The sequence below is a fragment of the Ammodytes marinus genome (assembly GCF_949987685.1).
Source record: "Ammodytes marinus genome assembly, chromosome: 16".
Lineage (NCBI taxonomy): Eukaryota > Metazoa > Chordata > Actinopteri > Uranoscopiformes > Ammodytidae > Ammodytes > Ammodytes marinus.
This window is the reverse complement of record NC_137220.1, coordinates 18713193-18734415: the sequence shown is the minus strand read 5'-3', so window position 1 is coordinate 18734415 and position 21223 is coordinate 18713193. Positions and strand designations below refer to the sequence as shown.

At 42.5% G+C, this 21223-nt stretch overlaps 3 protein-coding genes across 3 annotated transcripts in view; all 3 read right to left on the bottom strand.

Moving 5' to 3' along the window:
- Positions 1-712: 712 nt before the first annotated feature.
- Positions 713-4471, bottom strand: LOC307262673 (uncharacterized protein). The gene is made up of 2 exons (XM_080043628.1): positions 4340-4471; positions 713-3499 (listed from the first exon to the last, which is right to left on the bottom strand). The coding sequence occupies exons 1-2, from the start codon at positions 4359-4361 to the stop codon at positions 1551-1553; spliced, it is 1971 nt and encodes a 656-aa protein (XP_079899754.1). The 5' UTR covers positions 4362-4471; the 3' UTR covers positions 713-1550.
- Positions 4472-4661: 190 nt separating this feature from the next.
- Positions 4662-12328, bottom strand: ccdc134 (coiled-coil domain containing 134). The gene is made up of 7 exons (XM_080044674.1): positions 12081-12328; positions 8623-8759; positions 8326-8447; positions 7425-7509; positions 6994-7175; positions 6120-6191; positions 4662-5885 (listed from the first exon to the last, which is right to left on the bottom strand). Exons 2-7 carry the CDS (start codon positions 8723-8725, stop codon positions 5760-5762), a joined length of 690 nt encoding a protein of 229 aa, XP_079900800.1. The 5' UTR covers positions 8726-8759; positions 12081-12328; the 3' UTR covers positions 4662-5759.
- A 1628-nt stretch (positions 12329-13956) lies between these two features.
- mei1 (meiotic double-stranded break formation protein 1) overlaps positions 13957-21223 on the bottom strand; it is a gene marked incomplete at both ends in the record, with an annotated part of 57994 nt that continues 50727 nt past the window's right edge. The window contains one exon of the mRNA XM_080044580.1: positions 13957-14142. Within this exon, the coding sequence (XP_079900706.1) occupies positions 13957-14142 (186 nt within the window). The remainder of the gene's footprint in view (positions 14143-21223) is intronic.

Genomic DNA, 21223 nt, shown 5'->3' with positions numbered 1-21223 from the left:
CCAAAGGGGTTTCTCATTGGCTCGTACCTAGCTGTTGTTGTCATGAGACCAGTATTCATCGTCCAATGACAACGTCGTGTTTGCCGTGGTCTGATAGTACGTCAACCATCAGAAGCTTCTGTTTTTGAATAAACCGCGCCCCCCTGCCTCCATAAAAACAAGTAGACGAATTAAGCACCTATGAAACCACGATGCCATGAATAGAAACATCGAATGAATACAAAAAAATATCTAATAAATACTGCAGGCATATTAAATCAATGTAATGCGTTATCGTGCTAAGATGTAGCCTAATAGCTAGGCTACATGTGCCATTTTGAAAAGTATGTTTCCCTGAATGGAGATAAAATGTTACGTGCTCAGTAAAAATCATAATAATGCAACACCAATTCATTAAAATTCCTATTGTCCATTCAAAGGCTCCTAAATTGCTTTCAAGCATACAAATAGTATTCTTGAAAAAGTTGTCAGGTCATGTTGCAACAGTGCAACATAAAATACTCAATAAAGTCAAGTATTTCCTAGAAAGGTAATTATATATTAGCTGTTGAATATACTTTAGTAGCCTACAGGATTTTTTTTAAAATTCACATGTAGAATAAGACATTTTATTTGTATATTTTTATTTTTATTGATGCAACTTAGGAAAGATAACTAACGACTCAACAACAGAAGACAAGAAACAATGTTATAATATTCAGTCATGAAAGAATACTGTCTTTGTTTATTTCACTGCAACAATGTTAACACGCCAGTGAACTGTTGATACACTGTATTGGTCAGGTGGCGCTTGATGTCCAAAACCAGTGTTAATACATAACTACCACGCTCTTAACTGTTTTACATATTATATGATGTGAAACATTGCAATACAACCACCCATTGTCATCAGTCAGTGCAAACATTAGAGGCTTTGAAAATACTTTTACATGTTTATGTAGCAATTTGTAATAATTAAGAATAATTACATCAACACATCCTCAATCAGCAAACAAGATGGTGCTTAAGAACATTTTATTATTTTCCATTTATATTTCTTCGATTCTTCTTATGAAAGAAAAAGGTCAAATTATAAACCTTAATGAAATTCATACGACTCTTTCAAATGAGCTCACACAGGCAGCAATTGGATTTTCTCTTCCTAAAAAAACAGCACGGAGACATCAGGTTTAGTTCCAAACCCACTAGTTGCCAGATGAATCTTAACCATATATAAATGTATTACTATTAAGATACAAATGTGTTTGAACTTGTTTGAAGAGAGAAAAATAAAGCAATGGTTTCACAAGTATATGCACCTAATTTTTCTTTTTAGTCATCCCTCACAGCACTGCAAATTTCACTGAACTCATTCCACAGCCTCAAACTGTTCTAACCAATATTTATGTCCACAAACTCTGCTTTCTTTTGTATACTATAATTTTTACTTGTTCATACGATATTGTTTTATAACAAAGATGCTAGCTCTGCATCTCTGAGGCTCAGGGAAGCTACTATGTAGCGTACTACTTTATCAGGAGGCTAGGAAAGAACACAAATATGATCTCTCTCTACGACTCCTGTTTGTTCCAGTAGATCTCATAGGACTTCTTCTCTGAGTAACTGGCTTCTGTTGTCCCTGTGCCGCATCTAACTTTTTCCTTCATTACCTTCACCACCAGGCCGCCGGCCAGGGCGATGCCTGCTGCAGCCTGTCCTATTTCAGCCACTGCAGTGAGGATGCGGGTCGTTACGGCCACAGAGCCCCAGGGGTCTGACACCCTGCTGACCATTGACGCTACACTGGGCCCTGCTAACCCACATGCAACACCGGCAGCCACTGGTACAGCTGCAGCAGCACACTGAGATGTCCCAGTGCCCGTAGCTACATTTCCTACAGTGGCTACTGCTGAAGCTAAACTACCCTGAGCAAGAGAAGCATTTGCTCCTACTGCAGCAGTATCAGCTCCGCCAAGGGCTGCTGTACTAAAAGCTGCTCCCTCCAGGGCCGCGCCTAAAGCCGCCCCAGCTCCCATGGTGCCTCCCACACCTGCTGCCACCCCAACGACAGACGCCCCAATGATGCTAACCTGCCCCAGGGCATCCAGAGCGCCTTCACTAACACTGTCAGCCTCAGCCCCAGTGACGGCTCCGATTGACCCACCCAAAACCCCACCTGCCGCCGCCCCCAGAGCCACTGCGGTTTTCCCAGAGGCTGCGGCCACTATGGCCCCCACGGCTTTCCCGACACCAGTGCCCCCCGCTACGGACATACCCGCAAACTGACCGGCAGCAAAGCCAACTGAGGTCCCCATGAAAGATGCCCCCGCCGCGGCTGCTAGAGGGGCCGCCGCCCCAAACACAGCCCCCACGGCCATACCCGTGGCTCCTGCAGCCACCAGGATTTTGACCCTCTGCAGCACCTTGGCAGAGAGCGCGGCCTCCCTTCTCATGCGGATCAAGGACGAACGGGAAGACTGTCGCCTGCTCAGGGCCCTACTATCGCCATCTCCCCGCCAGCATCTGAACCGGTCCCTACATCGCTCCACTCCGTCCCTCAGCAGACCAAAGACGCTGCCTCTGCTCTCCTCTGTCCATCTCTCCACTCTAAAATCATCTTCATTTCCTCTTTCCATCTCTCTCCTCCTAAACCCTTGCGATGCTCTGTCCATGCTCTCTGCTCTGTAGGACTCCAAGTCACACTTCTTTCGTTTTCCAAGTCTAGCCTGTTCTTCCATGCTTCCCCCTTGTTCTTGCCCCTCTGATTCCCTCAACATCCTTTCTTGCTCCTCCCTGATGGCAGCCTCTGCTTCTAAAAACACAGTATTGGTATAGAACCCTCTGTTAGTCTGCCTCACCATCGTGTCCACCTTCATTAAGAGTTCCCCAACCTGGGTTGAGTTACTGGGGTCTTTGTTGTTGAGAACATGATACCTGCCCCCACACTTGTCAATCAGAGCCTTAAGCCCAGCAGGTGCAGTCCGACTAAGGTAATCTTCAATCCCTGTGCCCTCGAGGTCATCACCCCTAGTAAAAAGAACCACCGTGTGCTGACGGACTGCATCCTCCCCAAATATCTTGCTCAGCTCGCAGGCTGCCTGGTTCTCGTTGTCTGTGTATCGTCCCAGTGGCACCACCAGGAGGAAAGCATGGGGCCCGGGGGCAGTGAGAGACACACATTTGGCTATCTCTGAATGGATCTGTTCCGTGCTGAGGTGAGTGTCCCCAAAACCCGGCATGTCCACCACCGTGATTCTCCTCATCCTCTTTTGTGTGACAGTCTGGCTATCCCATTCCTCTGTGAGCTCAGTGGTCCCGAGCTGGCACACCTGGGTTACAGAGCTGGCACTGATCTGTGATAGGAACTGCCCTCGGCCCAAGATGGTGTTCCCAGACGTACTCTTGCCAGATCCGGTCCTTCCGATAAGGACCAACCGGAGCTCTTCTTCACCCCACCTGCTTTGACAGTCGCCTCCATCCTCCATCATGTCAACTGGCTTCTTGTTCGCTTCCTCGTCCCCTAAAACAGAAATGGTAATTTAGCGACAAAAGCTGTTGTAAAGCATCACAAGGCACAAGTGCATCTTAAAATAATAAGAATAGCATGGAAAAGTACATTTTTATCAAAGCAACCTGAGATTCCATAAGACCTAAGCAGTGTCACAGGCTGATAGCTTCCATGCCACCCAATCTGCATTGATGTTGTTCATTTCTGTTATATAGTTTGTTTTTTATTGGTCTCATTTAATATTCTAATATTTTGAGATACTGGATTTTTTCATGAGCTGTAAGCCATATTCATCAAAATTATACTTACAAAAAGAAGAAGCTTGAAATATGTCACTTTAAGTGTATTAATCTATATTAAAGTAGTAGCTTTTTAATTAAATTACAGGGGGGAAATGAACTTTTCCATGATATTCTATCTTAAACTTTTGAGATGCACCTGTATTGACAGCCAGCAATCGAGAATTGTATTGTTGACACTGGCTCATAACGACGAAGGCTAAAGAACTCATGTTTATGTGACACGAAACAGGCCTAGAAAAGTTATTGTTTGTCAGGAAGCTTCTGGACAGAAACACAACATAACTGAATAGGTTAGCTAACGTTACATTCAAGTGAGCAGAGGAAATAGCTAGCGTTACCCACTAGATTAAGCCTTAGATGGTTAGCCTTCCTTGTTATAACGCAATTAACCAAGCGTGACATCATTTAGTAACCACTGCCACCTATTAGCTAGCAACAAATATTGACAGCCGACGAACTCCGCGTTAACAGGCTAGCATAGCAAGTTGCTAACTTCTGACCGCATCTGACGGAAATAGCAACTATCACGACATTAAGGGATTACGCTTACCCGAATCCAAGTTAAAATACATCTCTCAGCTTGTTAAAAAGAGGTCGTTTCGTCTCTGCGTTCAAGCTTATCATCTTCTGAATGTAGCCAAAGAAGCTACAAGCAGGGTCGAGCTCTCTAACTCGGTTCAGCCAAAACAAAAACATTGGGCTGTAGTTGGAGAAAAGTTGGCGGCTGCCTGCCCTCTGTTGGCTGATCGTTCAACTAGCTCTCGAGCGCCCATATACATCAAATACAGATGTTGATGTCGTTTTACATCACTGATATCAGAGTCACTTTATTACATTAAATTTGATAACAAAATGGCTTGTTCATTCTGCAGCAGTGATATTCTCTCTGAATATACATATAGTTTTATAACAGTCGTAATACTATATCAAAATAACATCAACTTCAATTACATAGATTTGAACCATTAAAATATTTAAATTTATACAAGAGGGGGGGGAAAGAATATCTAACACAGAAACAGATGGGGGGCTGCAAGATGAAGGGTCATATATTCTATTTCTGCATATTTTCCCAACAGTATTAAATAATTCTCACAACTAAGGATCAATAAAGTGACACAACTACAGAGATTGGTGTCAAAATAATTACTACTTGTTTCAAACAGATTTGAACATGTGTAAAAATAAAATTTACTGATGCTTCCCTCTCATGGTGATGAATTAGAATTCTTCATAGAGACTGTTAAATAATGAAGCATTGAATATACCATTATACTGGCCTTTAGAAAAACAAAACACAAGATGTGTACTTTTAACTTTTAGCAGCAATATGAACATGAATCTTCATTTACACAAACATCCCTTGAGAAATCTCTTTACAAATCTCTCAGTTCATGGGGAGAAAAATGATCAAAAACTTTGTTTCGTCATCAATTCAAGCTTTCTAACCAGAAACCGGCTGAATTTAATGAGGCTAGGTCTATTTAACATTTGGCAACCACGCAAGTTTGAAGCACATGGTCTTTAGACACATTAAATATATTGACATGACACAATACAGCAGGGTTGGGCAAAGTTCTGATTCTGAAGCAAATTTATTATTACCAAAATTGCTGATATTCCAAAGTACAGTTATGTTATCCTCAAGTTCTCAAAATAGAGTTTCTCTTATCAGCTCCTATTCTGGAGACGTCTTTTACCTCTTATGCAAGGTCAAATTGATCAATTACACATCACTGTAGATGATGTACAGCAATTCAGGTCTTTGTCAGAAACTGACTAAACCTCCACTTCCGCTTCACTTTTTTTGTGTCCCTCTTGTTTTCAACAGAGCACCTTGCTTTTGTACAAGCGATGACATTATATCCTTTACTGTCATGGGAGTCTGCAAGGCAAGCAACCCCATATGGACTGAGCGAGTGCTCTGTCTCCTCTGCTGTGCTCTCCACAAGCACTGAGGTGGTGCAGCGCTATAGCTCGGTGCGGGAGCGAGAGATACGAGGGCCTTTCCTGATCTCTTTCCTCTTCTCTTCTTTCCTCCTCCTCTTCTCCTCCTCCCTCAGGATCTTCTGGAATGCTTCAGCAGTGTGTAGCACCTGGAGCAGAGAAGAAGAGGGCGAGAAAAAAAATCAAGGCTATGCGAGAGCTGGTGTAATGCAACAGAGTGATAAAGCAAATATATGTACGCGTAGCCGCAGTTAGTGGCTGCAAAGGTGTAACTAGTGGCTGCTAAGAGGCAGCTAGTGGATCACTCTGAAAGTCAATGGGTGATTGGGAAGACATAAAGAGAGACTTTGTGTGGTGGTGCAACATGGATACGTCTTACTTACATCGTCTCTCTCTGTGCGGTACGGGTTCGTAAAGTCTGGGGCTTTCTCTGTTATTCCCAGCTCCTGGGACATCTGAGAGATGAGTGGAATAGACAGATGACAGAGTAAACAACGGGGCACATTATCATGTCTTCAATAGAAACAAGTTATGGAACAGATACTGTTGCTTATTCTACAGCTACTTCAGCTAAAGCAGAGGGATGCAATTTGGCAGGCAAGCAGATGCAGACAAAATTTACATTTTCTACTGTGTATTAAAGCTTATTAATTCATTTTATAATGACCTCTTTAGCAATTATGAGCTACATGAAATGAAGAAGACTATTATGGGGTTACTGAGGCATAATTGAGGTCTTGATGCACACTTTGTAGGTGTTAACTGCTGCTGCTGCTGTTTCCAGTCTCTGGAATTAATCCACAATATAATCCTTTTGGCACATTGCTAAGGTCACAGATTAATCCTGTAAGAGTTCAGTTCATTAACCCATGCATTAAATAGGAAATACCATTTTATAAGCTTTGCTCTTTTCAGCTTCAATACACCATGGACCAATTTGATGACAAGCGAGAGATTTTGGAGAGAGGTTTTAGCTGACGCTGTTGACGTAATGTGCAATGACATGACAGCAGATTGCACTTAAATCTGCATATTTCTCCATGTTCTCGCTACTATACCCTCCCAAGGAGAAATATGTAATGCAGTTCATCAAGCATTTACAGTGTATTGAATTCTGCACCCATATTTCACAAAAGGGCTTAAACTGTAAAATGTGAAAAAAAAAATAAACTGGACAAAAAACTCATGACAATACCATTATCGTCAATTTACACACGTTACAATACAGGACAGGAGAGGATGCTTGTCAGCTCTTACAAGTGAGAGGACATGTTGGTGGGCTCCTCCTGTGAAAACCCCCGTCTGGTTACAGAAATGCAGGCCCCAGCGCAGCAGACCGCCCCAGTCAGGGTTCCGGTCGTAGTAGTGGTGGACAATGCGGGGGAAACGCAACGCCACGTCGCCAAAGAACGCTGTATTCTCCACCACATGGGAATACGCTTCAGAGAGAGCGAAGAAACAAAGAAACCTGGTTGGTTAGTGAGAAGAAATACATTTTGATTATTTAGAAGATGTATCAAAACACACACGCGCACATAACATGCTGATAAATCCAACAAGGTGAAAAGTGCATCTCAAGCATGGTAACACTCAAATAAGGTCCTGGGGGTTGAATAATAATGATGCTGTTAAAATAAAAAGGTTTATATGAGCAGAGCAAGAAAAATAGGCGTTAGCATGGACCAGACCTTCTTTGATCTTGTCATCCATGGGGAAAGGGTCATCGGGCTGCATGTTGGCCACAACCAGGATCTGTCTGGAGTCCTCCAACACCTGGAGAATGAGGGATGAGAGTTGACGCAACTTTTACAGCACAGGTTCATGGTGGATTCTAAAAGGACAAGCAACAAGTGCTGAAAACATTTAGGTTTGGAAGAAGGAAGTGATTTAGGTTAAGAAGTTTGGATAATTAAGATAAACTACTGGGGACATTTTACATCAAACAGTTGTGTTGCTTTCAAACTGGTCTTGCGCGCACACTCACACACACACACACCAGATATTTCACACTGTCATATCGTGATTAAAATACAGACACAGTAAACACAAAGAGACACTGACTGAGATAATAGTCAGCGCTGCATCTATGGGGACTGTATGGACTAGTTGTAAGCAGGAACACTTAAGCGCTCTCTCAGACACACACACACACACACACACACACACACACACACACACACACACACACACACACTGCTATAGAAATGCTGACAATGTGTTTCATCCACTGAAGGTTGACTATGCAGGATGTCCTTGAGAGACATACAAAATGCATAGAATACTATCCTCTTGGGAAACTAAGGCATACTGTAAAGCAACGCTGAGGGGCTTTAGTGTGAGCCAACATTCAGATGAATGCAGGGAAACATGCTGATGAATGTGATCGTTGGATTTGACGCTTCTGATGCGCTGTTGGCCTGCTAAACCTTCTCACCCTTCCATCGGCTGAAATCACAAGACGGGCGAGCCCTGGGAAATAACTGTTACCAGTTGTCTCGATACCAGTGGCCTTTGTGCTTGATTTTACTGCTGCCCAAAGATGTGAGTAAATGATGCGAGTGCGCATGTACACACACACACACACAATACCTTGAAGAGCCCTTTGAGCATGATGTCGATGATCTTGTACTGCTGGTTGATGTCATTCAGTTCGACCAGATTCTTGAGCGCGTTCAGCTGATCCTTCCTCTTGGTCTCAAAGAGCCGTTTGTCTGATGAGAGCAGGTCAAGAAAAAGAACACACACACACAGACCGTCCCACATGGGTATGACTCGCCCAAACGCTCACTCTGGCATCTATCTGTCACATTACGATCTATCTGTCACATTTTCACTAGCACGCACACAGCCATGCAGACACAGGCACACTTGACAGGAAAAGGATACAGATCTCCAAGCTGGAGTCGTGTCTGGGCCTGGCATTGTCCGAGTCGGCCCAGCCCAGGGCGGCAGTGGCCAGTGCCAACACCACCGCACACACACTCCGCATGGTCACCAGGGGTCGGCAGAGAGGCACTCTTCTTCTAAGAACAGAAACATAGAAACCATTACTAAACATCAAAACACGGGCATGGAGTTGTGTGCGATTTTCAAATGGTTCAGTGCTACAGAAATAAGACTGTTCATCTCAAGAGCAAGAATCCTCAGACTAGGACCGTCATGCTCGACACATTTCTTTTGATACAGAGATTTAGCTTTCATCTGAAATAGTTTTCTTATTATTCATGAAGCCCCCCCCACCACCCCCTCTTCCAAAAGCTGTCTGGAAAGGCTTGCTCTCCTGTGATAGGCATGGAGTGTGTGAAATAGGGAGGCATGCAGGGGAATAAGTGGTCAATATAAAGCACTGGAGGGTAGCTGACATTTGAAGAAGAAGGAGGGCTCCTTATGTTCCCTTTAGAAAAAGACACATCTGATGTCTGGCACATGCGTAATCCCCAGAGGAACTTTTACATCTCTATACCAGTCTCTTTCCCCTCCCCTTCTCTCCATCTAAAGCAGTGGTCTTCTACACACCATTTTCTTTAAGTTGCTACTTCTTTTCCCTCAGGGGCTTTCACACATTTTTGGATGAAAGGGAGGGATGAAAGTGAGATGAAAGTGAGAAGACAAATAAAAAAAATAATATATATAGGGCCGCTTTAAATTAACATTTGATGAAGGCCCTTTTTTCTATCTTTAAAAATTAAATATTTGTTAAAATAGAAAAACTAGAAGGAGGGACCGAGAAGACAACGCTGATGAAAAGCTACAAGACATGATTCATACATAATTAAGCAGTGGCTCTGTCAATGATATTATCAGAGGAGTACAGAAGACAGGTTTGGAATTGTTTGGGGAGGGGGGTGACCCTGCAGAAAACAACAGCTTTCCTAGTGAATATTTCATCTACCCTTGATAAGAAACGGCGGAAAGTGCCAGATAGAGTAGGAGTGTGTGGCTATGGGAGAGGATAATGAGCACCAGGGACTTGATTTTCTCACTGACAGAATTAATCTTTACAAGCCCGACTGCCGGTGCTCGAATATGAAGGACTAAGAACTGAAGTGAGCAAACATCTCCAGGTGTGAATGTTAATGTAGACCGAGTGAGTCCCCTCAAGAACCTCTCTACAAGACATACAACGTCCCCGTTCAGGGCTCTATTAACATAGCACATCCTGACAACAGCACTACAACTGTCCCGAGAGATATTAAAGCAGATATTAATCTGTATCTGCCAATACATGAAAGACTGTGCTGATAAAAGAAGAACGCTGGCAAACTCCCTTTTTGCTGCAGCTTTAGCTGGCAGTGGTGGTTTCTGTGGTCACCTGCAGTCTATTATTTCAAAATAAAAGCGTAATAAAACTGTTTTGTTCTCACAGTCAGCATAAACGAGTGTTCCTGGAGACAGCTAAGTGAAGGCAAGGAAGCGTTCGATTAAGGCCAATTTGTGCATTCTGAGAACATCTTCTGGGTAGCTTCCCAGCTTTCTGAGAAATGCCGCACTAAATATCCTTAAGTGCTGGTCGAAAGCCTCAATATTTCTAGATAACAGCCAAGGAGAGGGGGGCCTTGTCTCTCCCGTGGCAGCCACTTGATTGGTGGATGTTCCTGTGTGCTCTCCTTCCAAGCAGGCAGTCATGTATCTCTGACACACACACACACACACACACACACACACACACACACACACACACACACACACACACACACACACACACACACACACACACACACACACACACACACACACACACACACACACACACACACGATGAGTGGTTATCGCCACTGGCACAATTTAATGCAGTCAACACAGTATATCTAGCAGCCGTTAATACTACCGTGCAACCTGGTAAAGTGCTGAAATTTCAAGAAGTAGTGCGAGCAGGGCATTAAGAGCAAATCAATCATCTCCAATGTGGCACAGGCTGCACATAAAACGAGAGTCTAAATGCACCCATTATCTGAGAGCAGGCAACCGTAATTACAAAATACATTTATTTTAGCAAATGATGGTAAAGTGATGGGGAAATTTACCGGTAAGCACTTACGTATCCAGATCAGATTACATTTGGCTATCGATGGTCCAAATGAGACACTGCCATATTATTTTCAGAGCGTGACTTGAATCTTGTGCTGGGCTGATCAAGGAGAAACGAGGCAACAACCACTTGTGTGATTCCGTGCTTTTTTTACTCAAATTGCACAGCAGAACATTCTGTAAACACATGAGCACAGCACGTATACTGTAGGACCATTACAACACAGCTTCTCTGCAAGAAGTGGTCTTTTTCAAATTCTCCCCTTCTCAATCCTGGACTGGATTGATTCCCTGCCTGGATGTTTTGTATCCAATCAGATTTGGTCTGTCAGTGTGGCACTCCATCTGGATGAGATACACTCAAGTCATCTGAGAACAGAGTAGAAGTTCTTGCAGGAGCCGTGTAAGCCCATGATGTAAAGCTTTTGGCCGGAGATTGTTTTCTTCTATATCTATTCCAACAACAATCCTCTGTGGCAGAGAGGCTGAAATTTGATTTCCATGTGTGGGAGATCCATGTTTATCAGATAAATTGGCTACCATATTTAATCATATTACTACAGTCCTGTAAAGACAGCTCTGCATCCTGTATGCTATTCTACCGTGCTATGCAATGCCATTCTGCAAATTCTCTCATGCCGAAGGACAAGGAGGGAAAAAAAAGAAATGTAATCTAAAAATAATCTTCCATCATAAGTGGTAAACAGTCCAAACTTTGAAGCAACCAACTCTGGCACAGTGGATGGAACAAGCAGGCTGGATGGATGTGTGCAGCAGTGAGTGGGTCCAGATTACCCTCAGGGTGCCAGCCCAGCTGTGGGAGGTTTGAGGTTCAAGAACTGACACATCATCTCTCTCTCTGCTCTCTCCATCGGTTATCATTCATGCAGAGGCAGAGCCACGGACATGAGTAATGGTGATGATGATGGCTGAGTCTGGATAAAGACTGTCATGTGGACCATCAATTATACATTACCTAATTGGTTGCACTGATGAGCGTCCCCTACCTGACCCGCGTCCCCCTCTGTCTAAGAGCAGCAATGATGAGTGCATTTACTTAATTTTAACCCGACAAGTAGGCTACGCGTTTGTAAAACCTTATCTACTGTTAATAGGCTACAACAACCACTCCGCATCACCACATCACGATTATTTAGATTCCCTAAAGGGGTGCGCTTTCGGGAATTAACTATGATTTAATTAAGTATTCGAAGTCGCTCCCTCGACAAACTGATTCCGCCTGTCATCGGAGCGGTCAGCACGGAGCACGGAGACCCAAGCAATACAGCCACAAATTAAACTCGCGTATCACTCACCGTGTTGTAGCGAGAAACCAAGCGGACGGCGGCGCCACACGGCAGCGATCAGCTCCAAAGTAGTGCAGTTTAACCTCTTTTTATTGTATTTTATCTCCACGCAAGGCGTGTTTAGGTCAGCTCGCCGATGACGGGACAGTCCAGTTTGCACCGCTTTGACCCTCAGGTGACAACAGCACGGAGGTGGAGATGTTCATTTACATGCGGCTCTCGGCTGCTCCACTCCGCCTGTGCCACGATCGCACCGGCTGGCTCGCGTTGGACGAATGACAGCCAGCGGGCGCAAGACACGGAGGAAGGAGGATGTTGTTTCCGCACGGAGGATAAAGAGAGAGACACTGCATGAGCGTCGTGGTGCGTTTCCTCTATAGACTGCATTAACATTTTTTTACTTTTTTTAAATAAAATACTCCTCTTCTCCATGGTTTCCTATGAGATAATGACACGTATCTTTTGGTATTTTACCAGCTACTTTAAAAAAATACACAGTATAACACAGAGTGAGGAAATCAACATGTTAGGTAGTATAGCAGCCTACACAAATGAGCATGGCATGGACATTTGGTTTAGGTCGCCTTTCACTTTCATGTGTAGCATGAATCAGAGTGATTTGCAATAGGCTATATATCCTATTGCAAATCACTGTGATTGAGATATATATAAATATATATATATATATATATATATATATATATATATATATACTTTTGTTCACAACCTAGACAGGATTCACTGAAAAACAAAACTAGTATTTTAAATGAAGAGTAGTTTTAATTTGCTTTAAATAATCCCATTTAGAGAAACACTGGAAAAGACTAGGTTATTCTAATGATGTTGACCACTTCTATTACTCCATAGCACAAAGTACATATTTTCTTTTATAAAAACAAAAATGTACAAATGCAGTTCTCTGATTGAGTCCTTTAGGCAGTATTGAAAATACTGTAGCAGAGACACCCACCCTGCTGTTGCTTGTAGAGCAGAGCAGAAAACACACAAGGTACAGTATATATTAGTTAAAAAAACGTGACAACAATGAAACAAATTGCCAAAAAATTGGCGTAATAACATCAGCCATTGCAATATCAGTTAGCCGGAATATCAGACTGCTTTCACTGTAAAGTCAGACAGACAGATGGACACATCTCCAACACGCCTGGAGACAGTTGTTAAGGAACAATGATGAAAGGTGTGTGTGTGTGTGTGTGTGTGTGTGTGTGTGTGTGTGTGTGTGTGTGTGTGTGTGTGTAAGAGTTTACATTTGAAATGAACAATCTTAACAGAACCTATAATAATGATTTCACTTGGGAATGCATGTACTATGTTTACTGAACATTAAATACTTTGTATCAAACTACTGCCTCAGTCACACTAAACAGTGTTCCACTTGTTACTGGTGTATTTTTTCACCATTAACATTATACGTCGATTTTGCTTTCTTGTGAACGTAGTCAGTAAAGTTAATATTGAAATGAACAGACACAGACGGATTATATGAGAGTGTGTTTGTGCAATTAGTCTGTTTGGTATGGGTTTGAGAAAAACAGACAGAGAGTCAATCAGCACGACAGATGTAGTGAGCCTTTAAGTACCGACTCCGACTGAAATACGATAATGACCCTGTGTTGCACAACACACTTTCAAAGAGATTAAGTGAAAAGCACGAAGCAGACATTCAATACATCGCCGGAAGAAAAATCAATGAAATGCTCTGCTTACGTTTCAGGTGTAGTATGGGAATCTGTCATGGGGCTGTGACAGTATGAGTGCATGTGGCTGCATCTATTACAATACTTATCAAATACTTACAGAGGCATGTTTGAGGTTTATGTCAGATGTGAGCTGTATGATGTGTCTGCATAATATACATAGTGTGTCAGCCTATGTGTATTCTGTGTTTATGAGTGTGTTTCACTTCAGGTGAGGGATACAAGACGTTGCTGGGCAAACCGGGGTTGCAGACTTGGGATGGCGTCTGCAGGCCGAGGGACTCCATCATACTGGTCACTCTCTGCTTGTGCTCCTCTGTGGGAGGCTGCTGCAGGACACTGCTGCACTGGATCTGAACAAACAAGAGAAGAGAAGGGTTTCATTTTGTTCAATGAAAAGGGAAAGGAGGGACAGAGCAGCGGAGAGATGACAAAGAGAGGGGAGAATGAAGAGAAAGACTAGAGGCTAATAGGCAGTGAAGAGAGAGACAAACAAAAGTAGGACATTTCTTTTAAAAAATTTGAATATCTGCGTCGGAGAGAAGAGGCTTATAGCCTTATTTAATTTCCTGTGTGCTTGAGAAAATTCTTGGAAACTAAAAAATACATTTTAAACCACTTAAGAAACTTTAATTAAACATGACAAATTATGAATTCATGTATAAACAGTAGTTACAGCATACAGAGCGAGACTCGCATATACTCACACACTTCTGGGATTTGCATCCTTATCCTAAATAAGTAAGACATTTGCCACTTCTAACACAAAAACAAGACCCTTTAACAGCTGTAACAGCCATCTCTAGAAGATAGAAATGTGTGCACCAAGGCTGTGAAGCAGCAAAAAGAGCTTTGCTGTAGATGGAATGGTGCCGGACTTAAAAATACAAACATAAATCTTGTAGAACATACTCACAATCAAGAAAAAACCTTCACAAAAGTGAAAAGGTCACAGAAGATTTCCAGCATCGGTGAACAGTCCCAACACAGATGTGGACTTTGAACACAAAAGATTACTGTCCGAGCTTGTTGGTGAGGAACTGCCATGTACCAACAGAGAGATGGTCTTCCCTGCAGTGGTCCGAGGTTCAGAGAATAACTAAACGTCACTTCAAAGTGTCTGAGAGTGTGTCCAGAGTTACTTAATCACATCACTCACTTTGATCCGCACATCTCAAACTCAATCTGCTTTAGATAGAAAAGCAGACAATAATGAAAAAAGGTGTGAAATTTCATTATAGTCTTGTGCGTCAGTAAAGCTGAAAGGGCAACCGAATTATTGCACTTTAAAAATCATAATTATCATTCTCTGCACCACTGGAGTGGCCAACTTAAGTTGAAGGCTGCAGACATCAAAGACTTATTGTAACTTTTTTTGTCTCGACTGGTGTGTGGAGGTTAAGTGCACGATGCAGGGATTAGAAAAGATGGTTCAGACAGAATAGATAATGTCTACTTGGTGAAGATTTGCCCGAGAGCTCGTCTCAGCACAACGCTCTAACAAGAGCAGTTTTTCATCACACACCAGCAAGGCTGACCAAAAGATATGTTTCAAAAGAACAAACAGACAATATCCTATTAATTCTTGGTTATTTTCTTTTGTCAACATCTGGATCTTCAAGACATTTCCAGAGATAGCCGTAAAATGATGTATGGTGCACTCAAAGTTACATTTTTATTGGCAACAGTTCCTTTCATACGACTCTAGAGGATGGTATTTTGAGTAACGGACAGGTGAAGCAAAGGGTAGAATAAGAAACGAGCTCCAACACGGCTCAGTAATTGAAAAAAGCAAAAGAGGAAACAGAGCTGAATGAAATGGAGGAGAGAACTATTTAAAAAGGAAGAGGGAGGAAATAAATAAGCAAGGCAAGCTGAAGCTTCACCCATGCTAAACCTTAACACTGGCCATTGGATCATACAGACACACATACAGTGACAGACAAGCACAAGCATGTCATGACTGGAGGACTGAAAATAACCATGGGCTAAAGCTTCAAAAGCAAATGATGCATATCTGCTCACAGCTTTCGATTCACACACACACACACACACACTCACACACACACACACACACACACAAACACACACACACACACACACACACACACAAACACACACACACACACACACACACACACACACACACACAGACACACACACTAGTTGACAGTTTTGTCATGACTCATGTAGAGGAAACAGCAAGGCAGTGATGATAGCGAATCACTGACAAATGTGCACAGAGAACATCCTCATCCACAGGCAGGCTGGATGTGTGTGCGTGTGAGTGTGCGACAGATTGGAGCAGAGGGAACTCACACTGTCTTGACATTGTTAAGAGAAGTGTGTCTGTGACATTGAACCTTGCCTAGATTTTTCCACAAGATAAAGACACACACACACACACACACACACACAGACAGCACGTGTACACACAAACACAAGCAAACAGACAGACAGACACATGCGCACACATTCACACAGTTAATGATTCCCTGGCACACACTGCACTGGTGGCTAAAGTGTGTGCCATCATTCTGTCACTCCTCTGATTCTGAGCTACTTTCAGAATACTGAATGTGTTTCTGGTCCTAATGGTGTATGCTAACAGTAGCACAAGTCTATATCACGTCAGTGCTCTGATCCACTGAGCAGAATCATCACTGTAGGCGAAAGCAAAGTTGTTTTCATCACCTATTCTGCTCAATTGACCAAATGATTAACTTCCATATTGAGCACGTCTCAGCAACATGTTTTCTGTTAACAATGTTCGGTGTGGTGTCCTACATCTCAAAATATCTAGAGCTATTTCTATCTCTACAGTATGGCAATATTCCACTGCTAGAGTTGAGAACTAAACAAGCATAATACGCTTTGAAGCTCCACAATAAACTGCAGTGCCTCGGGAATGTATACCATATTCTTTTTGTGCGACGCAAAATGGACTTAACTGCATAATTCTCATTTCTGAATACACCGCTGAGAATGTGTAGACCTCGAGGGCTCCATTTTCATGGCAGTGAAAACCAAGTGTCACTACCTCATGATATTTTATTGATCTCAAAATGCAATTTGCCTGACACTGGAGAGGAGAACAAGGACCTTATATTCACAGTAACTTTTTTGATGATTTGCTGTCTGCTTCAAAGAGATCAAAGTTAATCTATGATGGTTACGCAACGAAATACAGAATATTGCAGAATAAAATTCATAAACAGTTTAATGAACCTTTTCTTTAAACAGAATCCAAGTTTTTAACATCTGTGGCTAGTTGGCTTTGCATCCAACCTCAGCAGTGAAAGGCGGAATAGTGTGCAGAGACTGGATGTGCATAATGTTTGTTTGCAATCATCTTCAAACAAACGGCCAGTAGCAACACAAAGTCTACAGAGAGCTGAACCCATAGCGTACTCACAAGTTTTAGTCAACAGCTTGAACACTGGGAGTTAAAGAGGTGGTGACTTTATTCTTATAGAACTTGACTTGCTTCCAGACACTAAGTTCAAACAGTGTCCTGACTTGGCAGCTCTGACTGCATCTAAGCCTAAAGGTCCCTTGTGTGACTTGGTTGTTATCCAGGTTGTTGTATTGCTCGCCTTCAATTGCCAAGACAGGAGCTACTAGGAGTGGTGATTTATTTAGTTTTGTATTTCTAATGCAAACCATCAATCAATGATCCCAGAAACTAAAGTCAAATGTACCAGAAGCTTCCATGTTAACATTTCTAGCGCATGGTGCGGCTAAATTCTTTCAAAACAGGGTACAGTGATTGGTCCAGATATTATAAGAATGCAGGGGCCTCATTTATCAACAGTGCGTAGAAAAGGTTCTAAATTCACTCTTACGAATGAAATTTAGTATGTGCTAAAGTACCAAAAAATCGTTATTTATCAAACGTGCGCTGGCCTATTGTACGCACACCAGTAAGTCATCAATCTTGATAAATCCCACATGTTCTTAAGCACCATGCTTGTTCACGCTCAGACCATTTGCATTCAGAAACGCCTCCAATTAACCATATATGGTCACAACAACACATCCCTTTATCAACCATGTGAATGTGTTTTATCCCTCTCCGCTACAATGGCAAAGAGGGCAACGAAAAGAACACATAAATGGAAACCCTTGTAAACAAGGTTGAATCAAAGCAAAACATATTTTGTTGGCTCACTTATTGCAGGCATTAAAACAAAAGAAAGCTTTCTGCATGGGAAAATGTGATATTTTCGAGCAAGTTGTAAGGCAACGGCATTGTTTGGGGTCCGCGATCTGATAACTTTAGTGCAGTCATTCATAAACTCTTTCAATAAATAAGAGATGAAGATAAGTTCCTAACAACATTAGAGTTACTAAGTGAAATTAGTGATTGGCGAGTCTGGCGTGTCACCGCGGCTCGTCCAGCTCACAGCTGTCAGATGAGACGCACAGAGAGCATCGGAGGGAACCTCCGCTTCAAATCATGTAAATGTGTGACACATTTAATGAATAATCAATTAGAGCTTACCTAAAAATAAGTGTGCCATACAACTATTTATTGCATTTTAGCTCATTTGACCGTCTGTTTTCATTGATATATTGGCGATATCTACTTTCAGTTTCATTACTGAGTCGCCACGAAACGTGATCAGTGTTCTTAAAGACACTTAGATTATAAAACAAGAGGTCCAAAACACAGATGATGATTAAACAAACAAATGTATGACTTTATATTTCACTAGAAATGCACGGGTGGATTTGACGCGCGTGGCGATTATAGATATAAAGAGAACGCTGGCGGTTCTAGTGTTAATGCAGACGTTGAAACTCTTAAATGCTTTGCTTTGTGCTTGTAATATCGCTATTCTACCACTAGATTCTGTTCGTAAGAATGGTCAGAGCTGTGCTTACATTTACACACATTCATAAGTCTAAGTACATTTTGGTAAATTCCATACTTTGCGTGGCAATGTTCTTACGCCCTCCTTACGCACAGATTTGTGCGTAAGTACGGTTGATAAATGAGGCCCCTGGTTTCTGTGATCATCACAGATGAAGAGTCATTAACAACCAATTATTATTTACACAAGTATTTACAAGTAAAAGCTATGGTTACAGAATTAATGACAATAACTAGCCCTAAGAGATAGCAGTAGCTCTTTTTTTTCAGACTAGGGTGTCTGGCCATTAATGAGACAATTGCAGAGTGGTAGTGGGAGTGTGGAGTGGGATAGCACAAGGGAGCTTGTGCGAGATCTGTCCAAGGTAGATGCCTAACAGGCAAGACTGTCAGCCTGTGTTTGCGGAGGCGTTGGCCACCTGTGACACCTACTGTTTGCACTGGTATTTGTAATTCCGACAATAAAACTAGAGCCTTTAGTCAACTGTGTAGCCTACAGGTTGCCACTATGTAAGGTGTGATGAAGTCTCACACTGGCCCTCATTTATCAACCTTGCGTAGACCAGAAATGTGGGTGTACGCACATTTCCATGCAAACCTCGGCATTTATCAATATGGACGTGAGCGTAGGATACGCTCAAATCCCACGCCAGCTCTCAGCTCGTGTACGCAAGTTTGTAAACAGCATGGACTCGCAGTGCAGGCTGTGCCGGGTAGCCGATGACTTTGTTGGACAATTATAAGAAGATAATACAAATGCAGTGTTTGCTCAGACCGAAATAAAGATATTAATCACTTAAAAATGTGCAGCTTATGGTGTGCAACTGAGTAGGAGAGCTGATTCAATAATGCACACACCGGCCACTTAGGAGCGCTGCATGGGACTGCGTAAGGAAAGTTGTCTCCATCTGGAGCAGCTGGGGGGACACTGAGGCACGGGGGCTGCATTAATTCAAAATGTTAGCCACAGTACTAAATATGTAGTAGGCCTACACTGCTCTTCAGCTTAACATTTTATTTATTTGACGCACTTTTTAGATGTTAGTTCCTCTTTTAATATGTCATTGATCGCTTAAGCGAGCGATTTATTTACACCGTTAACCGGCACGTTTTTCCGATCTGCTGGTGGAGCAGGACGGTGGACGCTCTCACAGCTGATCGTTGCCGGGTCGGCTTGTGCAGCTGACCGCCGGGCTGAGTGACCACTCGTGCTGTCATACAGTAAAACGCAAAATGTGTTTATTTTTAGTTTTTACAACCCTTTTGAGTAGTGCTATCTAAAAGGGCCAGAGGCTGGTATTGTGTCTACGGTGCCCACCATCTCTACCATTGTGTCCTTGAGCAAGACACTTAACCCCAAAACTGCTCCAGGGGCGCTGCACTGCGGCTGACCCTGCGCTCTGACCCCCTCCGAAGTGTGGTAACTTGAGAGGGGATATGCGAAAAGACAAATTTCAATGTGCCTCGTGTACAACTGACAAATAAAGATAACTTAACTTAACTTAACAATACATTCTAATCATTCAAATCTCTGCAGACGTGTATTTATTTTATGGGGACCATTACCGGACAGTTGGTGCGTCTGTTTCTCCTCTACCACTTATATTATGCCCGCACCCTCAGTTGGTTGCATTTCAGAACAGCAACACGCTTTTTTTAGTGGCGATGTTTGAGTCAGACCACTTTTTCTTCATCTATGTAAAGAAATGGCGACATATAATTGTATATGCTGTTTTATAGCATTTGAGCAATAGTAGCCTACTGATGTAAACCTAAAATGCAAAATCCTCAACTGGAGATCTTTTGTTGTTAACACCAACGCTGTTGACCGCAGCAATTGTTTCCTTCCTAACTGCTGCCTTCTGTTGTTCTTTGATGCCGCTTGTAATGCTCCGAAATTAAACTATTTTTTTTTCTACTTTCGCTGTTATTCTGTCAATTTCTACTTCAGAGAAGTTCCTCTTCTGTGCCGTAATTTGCATATCCATGTCGTAAAACCTCTGGGCTAGGCCTCTAAACTGAGAAAATATAGGGGCGTGGTACGATCGTTTTCAGCCGCCGCATTTATCAATAATGGCCTGGCGTACGCTGAGATTGGCGAGATACGACTGTTTGATAAATCCCACGCGATACCTGGCGTAGGGAGGTATTTGCGCCAAAATCTGCACCAGTTTCCACGCAAGTTTGATAAATGAGGGCCACTGAGACTACTGTAGTAAATTGGCAGTGCTGCTGGGCAAAATCCTGGTTATTTATGTCAACAAACAAACCTCTTCTTCCCCATCCACATTCCCTCTGCTGTCTTTGTATTTTGCTGTTGTGCTGTTCTTCACAGCAAATAAATTAAACATTAAAAGTAATAAAAATTCTGCACTGACTCCACTGATACTAACTTTGTATTGAAGGTGGAGTCGGCAATTCTGGAGAATGCTTGTTGTCAAAATCACTTTTAGCCAAAATCAGTGAATAATTCCTCATATCAGCTACCTGTGCATACTGTAAGTGAACTGAAAAAAAACACCCTGTGTTAATACACAGCCTTGGCTCTGTAAACTGGT

Bases quoted from the DNA above. Each gene is read 5' to 3' on its own strand.
- LOC307262673 (XM_080043628.1), bottom strand. From the start codon at position 4,361: ATGTATTTTAACTTGGATTCGG. The intron at 3,500-4,339 runs GTAAGCGTAATC...TTTCTGTTTTAG, and splicing joins GTATTTTAACTTGGATTCGG to GGGACGAGGAAGCGAACAAG.
- ccdc134 (XM_080044674.1), bottom strand. From the start codon at position 8,725: ATGCGGAGTGTGTGTGCGGTGGTGTTGGCACTGGCCACTGCCGCCCTG. The intron at 8,448-8,622 runs GTATCCTTTTCC...TGCTCTCATCAG, and splicing joins CGACTCCAGCTTGGAGATCT to ACAAACGGCTCTTTGAGACC. The intron at 6,192-6,993 runs GTAAGAGCTGAC...CTCATCTCTCAG, and splicing joins ACCAACATGTCCTCTCACTT to ATGTCCCAGGAGCTGGGAAT.